Genomic DNA, 17,965 nt, shown 5'->3' on the forward strand with positions numbered 1-17,965 from the left:
TGTACTGACTGCCCGTCTCTGGCGATCTGCATCAACTGCTCTGGAAACCCTCCATTCTGGAGCTGAGACTGCCCTGTTTTTGCTGAATAATGCAAAATACAGGAGATAAAAGTGGCCAAATGGATCCCCAGTGCTGAAGCCAAAAAAGAATATAAGGCTACGAAACCCACTGTCTTTGCCACCTCATACTCTTCCATGGTGCAGAAGCCTGTTCCCAAGGCAGACTCTTCGACACATGTGACGCCTAGTGTGCCTGTATCCACCACAAGCACCTGTACTTGCACATGTACATGCCAAAGGAAAAAGAGTAAGGACAAAGCCAAGCAGATGCACTAAGAAAGACAAACAACAGTTCAGCAGTGAGCATCCAGGAGGTACAAGAAAAGTAGAATGTCTCTCAAAGCCCCCCTTTCCCCCTCATCCTCGAAGGGACGGGGTGCAGGGAAAGGCTGACAGTGTTCAGGTCAAAAGCTGTCCCAACCACTATCAGACATTATTCTTTCCCGTCTGACTGATGAAGAGGATATCGTGGAGTTATATGCGTTGGATCCAGGCAGCCCCTCCACTCTCCCTCACTCTTCAAGTGCTTCACCTCCCCAATGCAAAGGTAGGAGTAAATTAAAACCGCACTAATGAGATGGCTTCCATACTACAATGGAACATGAATGGGTTCAGGACTCATGTGTAGGAACTGAAACTCCTAGCACAGGCACATCCCTTGTGATTTTGTTTACAAGAAACACATTTTAAAGATACAGATGTCCCCGTGCTCCAGGGATGTACACTATACCACAAGGATGACCTATCGGGGGAAAGGGCCAAGGGAGGTGTCACAGTGTGTGTCACTAATGTGCACTACTCCTCTGCTCTCCCCTCGGCTACTGACCTGTTAGCAGTTGCACTTCAAATCCATGTGTATCAAAGGATCACTGTTTGCACACTGTATTTACCTCCACAAGATGCACTATACTCTGAGGCTCTCACGGATCTTACCACACGACTCCTGTGACCATTTCTCCTCCTGGAAGACTTCAATGCCCATCATGTCCTGTGGGGCTTAACCAATACTTGCCCTTGGGGTTGGGTTTTGGAGGGCCTGATTACATTTCATGAGCTGTAGTGCATCCTCAGCACAGGTATCCCCACACATTTCTCTACTGCTACTGGTTTATTCTCAGCCATCAATGTCTCTTTCTGTTCTCCTGCCCTCACTGACTCTGTTCAGTGGGAGGTCAGTGATGACATTCATTCCAGTGACCACTTCCCAATCCACTTTCACCTACTAAATGGCTGACCACCTGAACTTAAGCCCCCAAAATGGATAGTCAGCTGGGCTAACTGGATGAGTTTCAGCCAGTTGGCTGTGTTTGAACACTGCGACAGCATTCAAGGATGGGTGGACCATATTGAGTGATCCATCATGTCGCTGATCTCTCCATCGCATAGTCCTCAGGTCATCTTCGACTAGCACCTTGGTGGACAGATGCGTGCCATTCCGCGATTCGGGAAAGGCATGCGGCTCTTCGACATTTTAAATGCTGACTGACAGCAGACAATCGTAGGTCCTTTCGAGTCGCAAGGGCCAAGGCTCGGCGCGTCATTAGGGAGAGTAAGAAATCGTCATGGCAAGTGTTCCTGGACTCCATCAATCACTCCACTTCTTCTATAAAAGTATGGAAAGCCATCCGGAGGATTTCCAGTAACCACAGCCGTTTAGTGATAGCAGCAGTGCTGAAACAGGTGTGCCTCCAAACAACACCTAGAGACACTGCTCAGACACTGGTCAAACATTTTGCACAAACTACAGCCAATGCAAGTCAGGATCTGGCATTTTGTCGCTATTGTGGACTGTAGATAGGTAAAAGTTGGACTTCAGGTCCAACAGTTCTGACGGCTACAACTCCACTTTCGCCATGTCGGAGCTCAAATCAGCACTGACTGAGATTCATAACACAGCACCCAGTCATGACCAAATCCAGTACTGCATGCTTCAACATTTGCCAGCGGCATAAGGGAAATCCTCCTTGAATGTTTTAGTCTAGTATGGTGGACAGGCAACTTCCCCAACTCATGGAGGAAGGCAATTCTGATCCCTCTCCTCAAAACAAGAAAGGACTGCTCATGTCCCAGTGGTTACTGGAGTGTCGTCTTAATGAGCCTGGAGCAAATGGTTAACCATTGTCTGGTCTGGTTGTTAGAGACCAGGCAACTCCTTAGCCGCTCTCAGTGTGGATTCTGAAGATTTCGGTCCACTGTCGACAATCTGACCCTCCTAGAGGCAGCTATTCAGCAGGCTTTCCTCCATAAGCATCACTGTATCAGCATATTCTTTGATATAAGTAAGTCATACAGTACTACTTTAGACACTGTATTCTCACACAGCTGCATCAATGGGGCTTTCGTGACTACCTCCCCATCCTCATATGGTCTTTCCTGTCCTAGCAGTTTTTTAGGACCTGAGTGGGTGACAAGCTGTCTGAGTGATTTGAGCAGGAGAATGGTGTTCCTCAGGTCAGAGTTTTAAGTGTTACCCTCTTTGCCATATCCATCAACAGCATCACATCTACGGTAAGGAGTCCTGTAGAGTGCTCCTTATGTGTAGACAATTTTGATGTTTTCTGTTCCTCCTCCAATGTTGCAGTGGCGATCCGTCAGTTGCAACTTACAGTGCGGAAGGTAGAGGAGTGGGCTGCAAAGATGGGTTTCCAGTTTTCTGCAGATAAGTGCATGTGTGTTCATTTAATCGTTCTCTTTGTATTTTTAATTTGGCTGCCTGGAATATGGGGGACACCATCCTACATTTTAGAGACACAGTGTGGTTCCTTGGCCCCATTTTTTACTCCCGGTTGTCGTAGTTACCACACCTACGAGACCTGAAAACCAGAACCCTGAAGGTGCTGAACATCATCAAGTGCATTAGCCACAGGTCTTGGAGAGCAGACAGGGTGCATCTCCTTCAGTTTGATCGGGCTTTTGTGCATTCACAGCTGGTCTATGGTTGCATGGTGTATGGGTCAGCGAGACCCTCTTACTTGCGGACCATTGACGCTGTCCATCATGAGGGGATTCGGCTGGCCACGGGTGCTTTTCGGACCAGTCCCATACCTAGTATCTGTGTTGAGGCGGGGGAACCACCACTTACCATCTGATGCCAGCTCCTCGTGGTGTGTCAGGCATGTAAGTTTGTTGTAGCTCCAACATCACCCACACACCATACTGTTGCTCGTCCAACTCCGGAAAGCCTTTTTTCCAGCTGTTCACAAGTCACAATGCCATTTGGGATATGCATGCAACGTGTGCAGGAGTCACTTGGTGTGGAGCCAGTACGACCCCAAACCCAGGATTTTAACTGTCTGCTGCTCTGGTTACTTGAGAGGCCCAGAGTGATTTTAGATTTGGTGCGGTACAGGAGAGAGAGCACTCCCGCTTCCATTTTTAATGCAGTATTCTCTGATATGTTATATGAGTACCACGATCATGTAGCTGTTTTACGGATGTGTCTAAGCAAGGGAACTCTCTTGGTTGCCCTGTTATTTCCCCAGATCACGTCCTCAAGGTCAGACTGCCTCCAGAATTTACTGTCTTCGGCGCAGAATTATATGCGATCTTGCGAGCATTGGAGCAGATGAGATGTTCTCCTGGTGTTAAATTTCTCGTCTGCTCAGATTCTGTGAGTGCCCTTTACTTTCTCCAATATTTGTAGTCAGCAGATACAGTAACCCAGAATATCCAGGATGCCCTCCTACAACTACAATGACTGGGGAAGGAGGTGTCTTTCTGCTGGATACCTGGGCACATTGGAACTGCGGGGAATGAAAGGGCGGACCAAGCAGCCAATGAAGCGTGTTGTGATCCTCTAGTATTTCGGTGTGCTATCCGCCTGCATGCTATCACCTCTCTGTTGGGGTACAAAGTCATGTGTCGATGGGAAGACGAGTGGCTGGCAGTGACCAATAACAAGCTCTGTGTCATCAAGCTCATAACTTGGTCATGGAGTATTTCCTTCCAGCAATGTCAGTGGGATGAGGTCCTCCTTAGTCACCTTCGTATAGCCCACAGCCATATAACACGTGGATTCTTATTCTGGTGAGAGGACCCTCCAGTGTTTGGTGCTTGTGGCATCCAGATCATGGTGCAACACATTTTATTGGACTCCATTTTACTTGCCGACCAACGGACTGCAGCGAATTTGCCGGTGGGTCTGCCATCTATTTTACGTAATGATTAAACAAATGTGGTTAAGGTTTTAAAGTTTTGTGAACTGTCCAACATTTTTAGCAAGATTTTAGGGAGATGTTCTTAATGTGTCAAAGGGTGGCTGGCTCACCCTAGTTTTTTGTAAGTAGTCAGCAAGTCATATTTCCCTGTGCTTTTCTTTTAGTTCTTCTGTGTTTTGTTTTCTCTGTGTTTTAACTTCTTGATTAGCTCTCTTCCCTCCTAACTGGTTTTAGTGTGTGTGACAGTGCATGAGATGCAGAGTGACTGTGTGGTCATTTTGAGTGCATGCGTGTACAACACTTTTAGTTCATCTCCACATTTGTTTGTTTTCATAAGTGTAAGGGCACTGGTGACCTCACTGTTGGGTGCTCATCGAATCCAAACACATACACTACTCCACTGTGGCTTCTGGTCTGCCTCCATGGCTTGTGTGGCACAGTGGTTAGCACACTGGGCTCGCATTCAGGAGGACGACGGTTCAATCCCACGTCCGGCTGTCCTGATTTAGGTTTTCTGTGATTTCCCTAAATCGCTCCAGGCAAATGCTGGGATGGTTCCTTTGAAAGGGCATGGCTGACATCCTTCCCTAATCCGATGAGACCAATGACCTCACTGTCTGGTCTCCTCCCCCAAACAACCCAACCCCTCCATGGCTTGTGCCCCAACCTTGGCTGTATCTCGGAGTATTGTTTGGTCCAAAAGATTCCACTGAATTCACAATTTTTTGGCACCGGTTCTTGACTGTCCTTGAGACGTCGATGGAAAACAGGGTTTGCATATGTACATGCACGCTGCAGTGAACTCCTCTCTCTGCCAAATCATAGGGTTGTATTCAGTGCTGAATTCATGGCCATTAAACTAGCCCTTACCGTGTTTGTTCATGCACTGGCAAGAGTATCCTAATCTGTAGTGGCTCCCTTAGCAGCCTTCAGGCTGTTGCCCAATGCTACTCTCCTCACCCACAGGTTACAGCTATCCAGGATATTGTCTCTGACCTTCATGAAACTGGATGGTCAGTCATTTTCATTTGGCTCCCAGTTATGTTGGGATTTTGGGAAATGAATGAGCTGACTGGTTGGCCAAGTTGGCCACCAGGATGCCGATTCTAGAAATGGGAGTCCCAGAGCTGGACGTTCAGTCATTTATACGCCATAGATTGTTGGAAGTCTGAAACTCAGAATGGACAATTAAGGAGACCACAGCCATGAGGCATTCTTTCACGTGTGCTTCTTGCAGGGAGTCCATCGTCTGCTGTCGACTCCACATTGGCCACACTTGGCTGACATGACGATCCCCCTCACTGCCAATGCGGAGCCCATCTGACGGGGCCCCACTGACTCATAGACTGCCCTAATTTGGCTGCTTTGAGGCGACATCTTAATCCTCCAGACACACAACCTCTGGTGCTAGCAGACAACACCAAAGTGGCTGACATGGCATTACATTTTGCCCAAATAGGTGGTTTCTATTCATCCCTGTAAGGTAGGGCTTTTTGGCTGCCTTGACCGCCAGAGAGGGGCTGGTGGCGCACCCTTTTCTTGCCCCCCCCCCCCTCCTCCTCCCCCTTTCCCAGGGGTCTGTTGGCGGCCATTGCTTGGTGTCCCAGCCTGGACTACCCTTCCCACCTTTTTATTCTCTGTATTCTTTTTCATTTCTCAGTTTTACTGGTTTGTCTTGACTGATCTTTTGACAACTTGTCTACTCAGTCTTTTTTGTGAGCTGTTATGTCTGTTTTTAAGTATTGTATTGGTTACACTGAGGCTTTTCAGGATTTGCCTTTTGCCTCCTTCCTGTGACGGCCACGCCTGGTTTGCCACTTAATGGATGAAGGGACTGATGTCCTTGCAGTTTAGACCCTTTCACGGGAATAGCCAGCAGCAGTTGCTTCTACCTGCTTTTGTATAGCTTGTGACTCCTTTCACATCCCTGAAGGCTCATCTTCATGATAGGATTCACACAACACTATGTATGTATGAATGAATGAATGAATGAATGAATGAATGAATGAATGAATGACTAGATAGAGTATAAGCACAACAAACAAAAACAAGTCACTCCAATCACCACCACCACCACCACCACCACCACCACCACCCCCCCAGGAGACAGCATGCTAATGCCTTTTAACATAGCATCTAGTCCTGATGAGGATCCTAATTCAAAGAGGTTGAAAGTCAACTATTTTTTTCAGGTATGTGTTTGTTGATTATCAGATCCCATAGTGCTACAAATTTGAAGGGTTGTTGATTGTTACTTTCCACCTGCTGATCCAAGTAGTCTCAGACAGTGCTCTATTTTTAAAATAAAGTTCGGAGGCACTCCATACTAGAGATAATGGAGTGACAATTACTGAAGCTTCCAATAAAGGTCATGTATTTAACTATTGAAGTACATTATAATTAACATTACCTAGCACTATAACAATTTCCAAATTGATATCAGTTCATTGCTGCTGTAGACTTCGTGCCTTCTTGCTTTACTCTTGGCATCAGTAGCAAGATGTGTGCCTTTCATAATCCAAGAGCGTACATAACCCATAGATTGAAACAACTGCAGTGGAGGACCAACCAATTTGACAGATACCAGATTGTTGGTGGTAGAAAGATGGAATGAAGCTCTTGTAGGTGTAATGATGAGATTCATTTGTGAAAATTCTTGTTCACATTAATTAGTAGATATGGGAATACATTTCAGTGTGTTTAGAAGAGAAAAGATGGATGTTCACATTTTCTTCTTCATCAAATAGTCCTTGAATCCTCCAAGTGTACCTGTCTCTGGAAGACCAAAATGACTACATAAGGTTTTTATATTTGTCTTACCATATGTTGTTCCAGGATTTTCAGGCCAAGTCAATGATTCCAACACTTGCGCACATTCAGAGGTAGCAGTATCTTCTGTCTGCATAAGATGATACTCCATCTGCTGTTGTAAACAGTATAATTTGAATAACATCAGGGAGAGGCTATAACCCTGTTTCACTTCCTTCTTAACTACTGTTTTCCTTTCATGTTGTTCTATTCATACAACTGAAGTCTGGTTTCTGTGCAAGTTGCAGATAAGCTTTCACTCCCGTATTTTATCTCTGCTACCATCAGAATTTCAGGAAGTGTAGTTCATCCATCATTGGCAAAAACTTTCTCAAATCTGCAAATGCTATAGACATACGTTTGCCTTTCTTCGACTTACCTTGTAGACTAAGTTGTGAAGTCAGTGTTGCCTTGTGTGTTCTTTCATTTCTCCAGAACCCAAACTGATCTTCCTGAGGTCAGCTTCTACCAGTTTTCTCATTCTGTCAGCATCTGCTGTCTTTGGAATGGTTAGTTAGTCAAGTGTTCCATCATTACATTCTTATTGAATGAATCCCGAGAATATTTTGCCTGTCTCATAAAGTTTCTGTGTTTGAATGATCCACTGAGCTATGGTAGTGAGAGTGATGCTCCTGGTAGGGCCACCCATACCACACCGGTCAGTTAGTGAGACTTCAGACACAGTGTAGTCCCCCTAGGGGGCTGCCTTCATGGGAGCATGTGGAGTGGCAGCCACATGGACCCTTCGCTAAGTGTGACATTACTTCCACTTGTATCAGGCTTCTGTTTTGTTTCCTATCAGCTTTCCATGGCCAACTCTTATTTTGTTCTGACACCAGGTTTGGAGGTGTGAGGATGTCTTTCATTTTTCCATTTTATATCCAAATGGGGCACCTACCTATGGAAGGTAACAGTAGGAACCTGATGCCGTATAGGAAGAGGAGGGATCCTCAATGGGTAAAGGACCATCCCTTACATAAAAGTCAGCCACCCAATGGTCTGTGAAAGGGAGCCCCCTGGTGGTAATGCACAGGGATGACTTCTGTGCCATGAAAATGTCGAGCACATGTGGAAACAGGACTACCTTTATGATGATGACCAAGCAACAGACACTGACTGGTCAAAGAATGGCTACTTGGAATGTACTGAGTCATAATAGAGCAGAGGTGTTCATAAACTTGAAAGTCCGACTGAAAAAGTACCAAATAGGATTAGCAACATTAAAGAAGATTAGGTGGAAGGAGACCTGTACATTGGATTTTGGTGACTACAGAATGTTTTGCTACAGCAGTGGTACAGCTAATCTATGTAACCAGTTTCCTGGTATAAAGGGCTTACAAGTTGGCAAAATCAAATTTTAAGGCCGTAAACAGTGGGATGTGCATACTGAGAATAAAAATGAAAGTCTTCAATTTTCTAAACTAAATCATGAAGTCAGTGTTGCATCATGTGTTCCAACATTTCTCCAGAACCTGAACTGGTCAGCTTCTACCACTTTTCTCATTCTATCAGTGTCTGCTGTCTTTTGAATAGTTAAAATCAAACTTTGGAAAATCCAGGATGGAATGTAACACTATTTTGAAAAGGGTTGTTGCTACTCACCATATAGCAGAGATGCTGAGTCTCAGATAGGCACATCAAAAAGATTGTCAGAACGTGAGCTTTTGGGCAACAGTGCCCTCATCAAAAATAGACAAAATACACACACACACACACACACACACACACACACACACACACACACACACGCCTAAACGCAACTCTCACACACGTGACCGCAGTCTCCGGCTGCCGAGGCCAGACCAGCAGCCAGAGATTGTGTTCATATGTGTGTGTGAGTTGCATTTGCAAGGCCTTGCTGGCCAAAAGCTCACGTTCTGACAGTCTTTTTGTTGTGCCTTTGGAATAGTTAGTTAATTTCATTTTCCAGTATTATGATCGTATTGAATGAAGCCTGAGTGTATTTTAATTGGCACTTATGCACCAACAAAGAAAGTATATGATGAAGCCTAAGAAACCTTTTATGAATAGCATGAAGTTACATACGATGCGATATTGAAAATGGTGTGAAAGTGATTCTAGGAGATATGAATGCTGAGGTGGGAAAGTACATTCTAAATGAGGAGTGTAATGACAATATACGGAGGCTGGTTGAATTTGCTGTAAGCAAAAACCGTATTGTAAATGGCAACGTATCTCAACAAAAGAATATCCATAAATGAATGTGGAGATCTCCAGATGGAGACACTGTCAACCAGATAGATAATGTACTTACCCAAAGAAGACATGGCTCAGGTCTTAAGGTGTGGAGGTGGGCTGATGTAGATTCCGACCACTACATTGTGATTGTCAAGTATAAGCAGAGAATATAAAAAAAATCTTTAATCATGTAGAAATGGATAAGAAGTATAATGTAGACCCAATCATCGCCAATGAGAAGGAAAAGGCAGAATTTCAAAGAGAAATGGATGAAGGGATGAGAGTGATTTTCATTGAAGAGCAAGCTAGGCCTGAAGAGCAGTGGCAACTAATGGAAAGAAGAATACAGCAGGTGATGGGAGTCAAGCTGGAACTGGAAAACAGAGTAAGACAAAGTGAGTGGCATGATCATAACCATGAGAAGGGCTATTGAGGAACAAAATAGCGCAAGGAAGAAGATGCTCTAGTGATGTACACTGGCTAGACAAAATTATGAAGAAATGATACGGAAAGCAAAAGTTATTTGCAGAAGGAAAAAGAGTGAATTTGAGAAGAATGGATTGAAATGCACAAAGAAATGTAGAAGTGAAAAGGATGTTAGAAAAATGTTTAAGGGAATAAAAGAGAGAAAACAGGGATTGCAGCCCTGGTCAATGATATACAGGGATAAGAAAGGGAAGTTGAATGGTGATGAAACTAAAACCATAGAAAAATGGAAAGTATATTTTAAAGAATTATTGATATCTAGGGAAATTCAGAAATTTGAAGAAGAGGAGCAGGTGGAGCAAGCTGGTGGCAGTGATGATGTAGAGGAACCAATGTTTGAAGAAGTGATTGTAGCTGTTAAGGAGATGAGAAACTACAAAGCTGTAGGGAAGATAAGATACCAAGTGAAATTTTCAGATATAGTGACATAGAGATAAAGAAAATGCGTGAAGTGGGTTCAGAAAATATAGAGAAGTGGAGAAAATGAGAAGGATGATAGAACAAATTCCATTAACCATAGAGGAATAGCTCAGGTGCATGCTGCCTTCAAATTACTGGCTAAGATACTGAACAAGAAACTACGACCATATGAAGAAGCCATGATTGGGGAATACCAGTGTGGTTTCAGGAAGGAAAGAGCAACAATAGATCAGATGTTGGCCCCTTAGATTAATAATAGAAAAGTGTTATGAGTACAGTATAATGGTTCTCAATTGTATGTGGATTTTACAACAGTTTATATCGGTGCCAGCAGAAATGGTCATTTCAAGTTGTTACAGAAGCGGAGGATACCTCAGAAGCTAATAGCAAATATTCCAATCTTTCAAGAATTTAAGCAAGGAAAGTCTGGATCACTGATGTACATAACTTGGCTCTGGAGGCTGTCATGCAAAAGCTGCCAAGCTAAACATGTGGTACTATTTTCATCACAACGATTCAGAATATGACATTTGCAATGACATAAGGAAATAGAGAATATTTGCTGGAAAACTATATAGTTTTGGAATACGAAGCAGCTGCACTTGGCTTGGTCATAAGTAAGGAAATTACAAAGTATACAATCAGCATCAGTAACAAAACAAGGGGGAGAGGTGTTTAGCAGTTTGAGGGGTTGGAAAGAGTAAATCAGTTTAAGCATTTGAGAGGAATGGTTATGGAAAATAATGTGGTACCAACAGTGATAAAGGCAAGACTAGCTGCAGGTAACAGGTGCTATTACAGCTTCCTTAATGTGTTGCGATCCCCCAACATTTCAAGTCAGCTGAAGATGACAGTTTATAAAAAAATTATAAAACCATTTGTTACGTGTGGGTCCAAAAAGTGGACAGGTAACACAACAGGGCAAAAATGCCCTTGAATGAATGAGAACACTAAGTAACGTGCAAGATATATGGGGCAGTGTATGAAAATGGTGCTAGTAGAATTAGTACTTATGCAGAATTGTATGAACTTTATAAGAGTCCATCAATCAATGTAGATGTGAAGGCACAAATGTTACAGTGGTTAGATCATGTGTAGAGGAGGGAAGACCAATGAGTGCCAAAGAATGTGATAACTGCAAAGCCAGAGGGTAGCCACTTAGTGGCGAGACTGAGAATGCGACGACTGGATGTATAGAACTAGAGAAGGCTGGAAAAGTCAAGAGAGGATTAGAGGAGACTGATGGTTGACAAGACCTGGGCCCTTTATGCACTGCAGTGCTGGAAAAGAGGGGGAGGGGGAGGAAGAAGAAGAAGAAGAAGAAGAAGAAGAAAATATGTTACAACCCTGTTTCACTCCCTTCTTAACTACTGCTTTTCTTTCATGTTGTTCAGTTCTTACAGCCACAGTTTGGTTTCTGTACAAGTTGTAAATAAACTTTCACTCCCTGTATTTTATCCCTCTTACCATCAGAATTTCAAGGAGTATAGTTCAGTCGTTATTGGCAAAAGCTTTCTCAAATCTGTGAATGGTGTAAACATAGGTTTGCCTTTCTTGAACCTATCTTCTAAACTAAGTCGTGAAGTCAGTGTCGCCTCGCATGTTCCTACAGTCCTCCAGAACCCAAACTGATCTTTCCCGAGGTCAGCTTCTACCAGTTTTCTCATTCTGTCAGCATCTGCTGTCTTTGGAATATTTTGCTAGTTAGTTTGTTTGTTTCGTGTTCCATTATTAAGCTTTTATTGAATGAACCCTGAGGATATTTTGCCTGTATGTGTCTTGGACCAAGCACTGAAGGAACCAGAGGGATATTTATTTGTAAAGGGAATTGGGAGTGAGCTCAGGGAGAAGAAATAAAATAGATATGACAGGGACATGGCTTAGCCACAGCTTAGGGTATTTTCAGAATGAATTTTCACTCTGCAGTGGAGTGTCCACTGATTTTCAAAGAGCTGTTCAGGTTACTACACTCAGACAGACATGCTAAGCTATCTATATAGCTGTGGAGTCTGTTTCTTCATGAGATATGGACCACAGACATTCAGATATTTTTTTCTTTTTAGTACACAGATGTCTGATTACATTAAGGGAATGCTATATACTCACTGAAATTAAGTAAAAACAGAGAAAGGGTGACTTTAATTTGCTGCAGTCAAAAGATATGCATCAACTTATTTCATGCAAGAATATTGAAATGTCATATGTATTTCTCACAGTACAGCTCCAGCCTCTCATATTTCAAAATGTGTTCTATATCACTGTTCCAATTCAGTAGAGATCCTATGTCTATTACACTTATAAGCAACATTAGAGACCATGTAGCTAATCATACACTCCTTGGCAAATAACATTCCAGTGGTTGCCACCAACATGACAGGTTTCAGGTCTAAGGAACTATTTCCAATGCATTCAACCATGAGTAGATGGAAAAACAACTTCCAGGCTGTACTTTGAAATAATACACTAATTTTCCCTTACAGTGGCCTGCATTACAGCACCCATTTCTTACACTGAACAGTTTCAGGTTCAGAATATCCTTTTGGACGGTTTTGTATATTTTTACCATTGTTATTGTTGTTGAGAAGGATTCTGTGATTCAGAACTCAGTATACTGTGTCAAAAACCCAGTGATATTTCACAATGTCTTTATTTGAAGGGGACTTCTACTATAGTTAATGTTTGTTTGAAAGTGCCACAGGTCAGTGTCCTTTCACAAAAATTGGTTAGACAAACTGCCATTTGTAAAAATTACATACCAAGAAGGATGCTTGTTACTGAAATGGACTTTACACAATGGATTAGAGTCTTGAAAATATCCAGAATTACAGAACTGTGAGCCTACAAGATCTGTGACTGTGAATTTAGTGTGATGTAAATATTCACACACTTCAAACAGCATGTTTAAATATCTCAGCATTAATTCAAGGACTACTTGGATATATTCCTCAGGAGTCTCCCATGGTGCAGTCTGTTTACAAATTACATAAAGCATAAATATAGGTTGAAGGATGGCTGCAACAAACAAATTGCGCACTAACCATCTCACATATATTTGAAGACGTGAAATGTCAGGAAAATTGCATCATTTCAGAAAATCACTGGCACTCCATCATTGCTAAATGAGGAGATGTACCAAATTTGCTGCTTGTGGTTGCCGTGTTGCCCGCCCGGGGGATTTGGGTTGGGGGGGGGGGAGAGGGGGGGGGTGAAGTGATATGATATGAGTTATTTGAATGAATGCAGTGTTTCAGGCTCTTAAAATCTGTTGCTGTTGGATTGGCCTCAATATGTAGGAGTCAATATTTCATGTTGTATCTAATGGTACCACAAATTGTCTCACATAGTACATCCACTGGTTCCAAATATGCATCAAGCCTCATATGAGCTAAAAACCATTTCCTAGGGACCAGTCATTCTGTTCTGTTTGAACTTACTCAGTTGTTGATATTGCAGATGATTCACTGATTGAGTTTGGTGTAACAGTGACCTTCTTGGCTATACAAAAGAAGAGTAGAGTCAGCTACTAGGTCCATTTGTGTATAATTTCTTTCCAGTCTTGATCACTTTTTACTGGTGCAGTCCTGTGCAGACATGCCAACTTCTGATTCTTGTGAGGTATTCTTTCGGGGTGTTGAAACTTTTATAAATGTAGCATATCACCCACAATTACTAATAAGGTCTAAATTAAATTAAAAGAACTTTCATTTCTGTGCTGCTTGAGTATGTTTTTGTGTTACATTTCACCTGTCGTAGTGAAACTCCTTGCAGTCATGTAGAGACTCTGATGAGATTTTGAGACAGCTGAAAATTTTTCTGCATTTGTGAATGTTTTACAGCAAATCTGATAGTATTTTTTGTGAGGGGCCTTAGTAAATATTAGTGTGTCACTAGTTTGGATACTAGTGTCTATGAGGTCATGCAAAATGATATGTTGTAGTCTTCACATATAGCAAAGGTGCCCAAAGTATTTGAACTGTGTCCTGTGTATCATGTGCTTTGCATTACTTAATAAGACTATAAGGTTGTTGCATGTGACTGGATATTCTTTAGGGTCCAAACATGATAACCACACTAATATTGGCTTTGCTTTAATGTCTTTCCAACAAAGTACATGTACACAACAAATAAAATTATTTGTGCTGTCAGAATTAGCTTTTTCCTAAAACAGTGACAATAAAGTAGGCGTCATATTGCTGAGTGTGGATGCCTATCGTATCTAGGTAAGTGAAGTGAAGTGGTGAAATTTCATCTTCAGTCCAGCACTGTGATTCCTTGTGATGTGGAGAAATGGATTTTTGCTTATGTGTACAATTCTGTGAAAACTTTTATAGTTTAATCTAATTTATACTGCCATCTGAAAATCTGTTGCCATAATTTGTTATGGCAAAATAAATCACTATGCTGGGGAAACATTGACTGGTTGCTGTTAATTTCTGATCACCTCAAAGTAAATGTAACCCCAGCATCAATATGACTTTGATCTTTACTGAAGTTGCAATCTTGTTGGTACCAGAGCAAGAACAAGATGGAAAATTTCCCGTAAAAGTGCAACCAAATTTACTGTATATATGATTTTTATTGTTTATTCACTTTAATCATTTGGTACAAATGTTTTTGCAGAAAGAAATTGATTGAAGGTTCTCGTGGCATTCTGCAAGGTACATCAGCTCTCTTGCTGTGTTTTGATGAATCAGAGGTTCGCAAGATCATTAGAGAATGCAAGAGAGTGCTGGATTATCTGGCTGTAGCAGAAGTCATTGAGACAATGGAGGATTTAGTGCAATTCTTAAAAGATTTGAGCCCCTGCCTTAGCAAGGTGAGTCAGTTGGTATGCAAGTACGTCAGATTTGTTACCCTTTCATATGTGATGCACCAAAGCCAAATATTGTTTTGTCATTAGCTGGCACAAATGCTTACATTTACATTGTTACTAATCCCAAAACTAAACAGGGAAGTATAAATTGGAATGAAATTTATGCTAAACAAATTCTGTTGCCTTATTATTATTGTTGTAACTACTACTTTCATCCATAATCATTTCTGGAACATTCAAGGCATTATTCCGCAAGGACCCCACTGTTATTTGTTGATGAATTAGAGGTTCATATGATGGGTAAAATGTGTAGATTGTGTGGGAAAAGTATGGAAATAGGTGTCTTGTAACTTAACAAAAAAACCAGCTTTGACAACATAAGAAATAATTCACAAGTTTATGTATAGTGTGGCTACAATTAAACTTTCTCTACTTGAGCCATTGTAGATGGAAAACTGTTTACCATATCGGCACCCAACTTTATAGGAATGATGTTCATACTGTGCACTGCAGGATTTGCATTATTAGTGTTAGTGTCGTTACTTGCTGTTAGGCACTGGTACTGGTATGACAACATAGTGCTGAAACACAAGCACCAGTGTGCATTACAGTTGCAGTCAGTCAACATGGGTTTGGAGATGCTGAGCAGGGCTTTACTCATGAAGCTGTTTTATCAAAACAACAGCAACAGTAATGCCACTCTTCACAAGTATCAACACACTAAAGAAACAAGGAGAGGTCTTCTTTCTGGACTGGGGTTGAAGAATGTGGTTTGGAAGTTTGAATTAACTGATGATTTGAGAATTGCTCCTGGGTGTGGCTGATGACCAATTGTGCCACAAATTATTGAAGAAGTTACTGTTGTCATGGCTGAGAATGCTGGACACAATGTGTAATCTTCAAGCAGTGCATGAGCTGTGTTAACCCTGTGGCGCATAAGGTCCACTACAGTGGACAGCTATTAATGGTCGCTTCTTTGGCATTTACAATCAGTCCTGAGGCTGCAAATGCACACAGTTCATTGCAGTCAGCACTCCCTTCTGGTGTTTTGTCCTTCATGCATTTGCAGCCTCATGACTGATTGAACACGCCAGAAAATTGGCCATTATAAGTTGTCCACTGCAGTGAAATTCATGCACCACAGGGTTAAGACAACTGAACTTCCCATGGTCCACCATTCAAAAAGTGCCATCAATAATTGTGAAATGGTATCTCCAGTGCTGTTACAGGCTGTTGTGGATGCATATGGTCATCACATTGAGCAGCATTTGTGAGCTAGAATCTAAACATGCTACACAGTTACTAAATGTTACCCTTTCTCACGTGGAAATTAAAGTGTTTCTTTCAATTGTTTATTCATTATTTCTCTTCCGGATGTCCTTTCAAATGTTTCATTGCCCTACTCTCACTCGTTTTTAATAGGCCCTCTCAAGTAGTGAAAGTTTAATTATAACCACACTGTATTGTCGTTTGTAGAAATTGTATTATCATAAACAAAACACAAAAAAAAATGAATAAATTTTTGCTGCTATATGACCTTCAGCAACAAAATAAACAATCAAATATAGAGAGTAATAAAAAGCCTCATGCATCCAATACCAGTATTTTGTGAAGCTTGCTGTGAGTGGGTGTGAACATCTTAGCTCCAAATAAAACCAGCTTTGAAAGTATCCTGGACAAATGGCTTTCAAAATTGTTCTACCTGTGTACTGAGTTTAGTTATATTGGCTGTTGACAAAATCCTGTGTCTTCAGTTAGTGAGATGTACAGTATGCACACATTCCATTACACAGCAGATGCTGCCAAAGTTTGAAGGCAGACAGTAGCATACTGTCATCAATACTCTGCTTTTGTCAGTGGAACACTATGTTTTGGAGTCTTGACGAATTCGACACTTCCATGTTGGTCAGTTCCTCTCCTTAACATCATAAAACAGCCAGCAAGAAAACTCGGAGAAGCCAGCAACTGCTGACACTGAATCCTTTGCAAAACTAGTTATCAGATTATCCATTGGCTACTGCCCAAAAAATGGCTATGTATTTGGGATAGTTCAAGCTGCTCCAGACAGACTGCCCAGGGTTCCAAGAGGAGCTACAGTCAGTATAAATGCAGCAGTATGAAAGGACTTTTCCAGGGCTTGAAGAGGAGCTATTGACCAGATAGACATGGATGTATCAGGAGGCTCTTCTGGGCCTTGGAGTGAAGCCACTGACCAAGGAGACACAGAAATATTAGGAAAAATTGCCTTGTAGATTCTCAGAGTAATCAACCAGCAGGAATCAACTGGCTAGCTGGTAAACACTTTGTACATATTCTGGGGTCTCCAATGGAACCACTATAATCACTGCTGACTAAGCCTTGCATATACATTCAACAACAGTTGTGACCTCAGAAGCTGTGCTTGTGCCTGACTCTTCCAGATATTTAATATTGTACCTTAACACTGTATTTCTGGAAGAGAGGAATTAACATCTAAAATTGGTTTAAGTGTTATGAAGTCTTTAAAGGTATTTGTCTGCAATGTAGCCTTGTATGAAAATGAAACACAGAAAATATAGTTCAGACAAGAAGAGAATAGAAGCTTCACAAATGTGGTGTTATAAAAGAATGCTGAAGATTAAATGTGTAAATTGCATAAATAATTAGGAGAGGCACTGAATTTTGGGGAGAAAATAAATTTATGGCACAGAATGACTAAAAGAAGGGATCAGTTGATAGGACATATTTTGACGTTATAAAGGAATCGTCAGTTTGGTAATGGAAGGAAGTGTAAGGGGGTCAAAATTCTTGGGGGAGACTGAGGCTTGAATACATTAAGAAGGTTCAAATGAATGTATGTTGTAGTTATGCAGAGGTGAAGAGGCTTGCACAGGATAGACTAACATGAATAGCTGCAGCAAACCAATCTTTGGACTGAAAGCAACAACAACAATAGTCACCATACCAATGCCTTACAACAGAACTAGCCCTCAGAATCCTGTCCACTACATGTACACTATATGATCAGAAGTATCCGGACACC

General features: G+C 41.9%; 1 protein-coding gene across 1 annotated transcript in view; it reads left to right on the top strand.

Annotated features, from left to right (window-relative positions):
* Positions 1-17,965, top strand: part of LOC124721847 (vinculin) — a 302,703-nt gene that overhangs the window by 48,225 nt on the left and 236,513 nt on the right. The window contains exon 4 of the mRNA XM_047246978.1: positions 14,751-14,946. Coding sequence (XP_047102934.1) covers positions 14,751-14,946 — 196 coding nt within the window. The remainder of the gene's footprint in view (positions 1-14,750; positions 14,947-17,965) is intronic.

This window comes from Schistocerca piceifrons, chromosome X (genome assembly GCF_021461385.2).
Source record: "Schistocerca piceifrons isolate TAMUIC-IGC-003096 chromosome X, iqSchPice1.1, whole genome shotgun sequence".
NCBI classification, from domain to species: Eukaryota; Metazoa; Arthropoda; class Insecta; order Orthoptera; family Acrididae; genus Schistocerca; species Schistocerca piceifrons.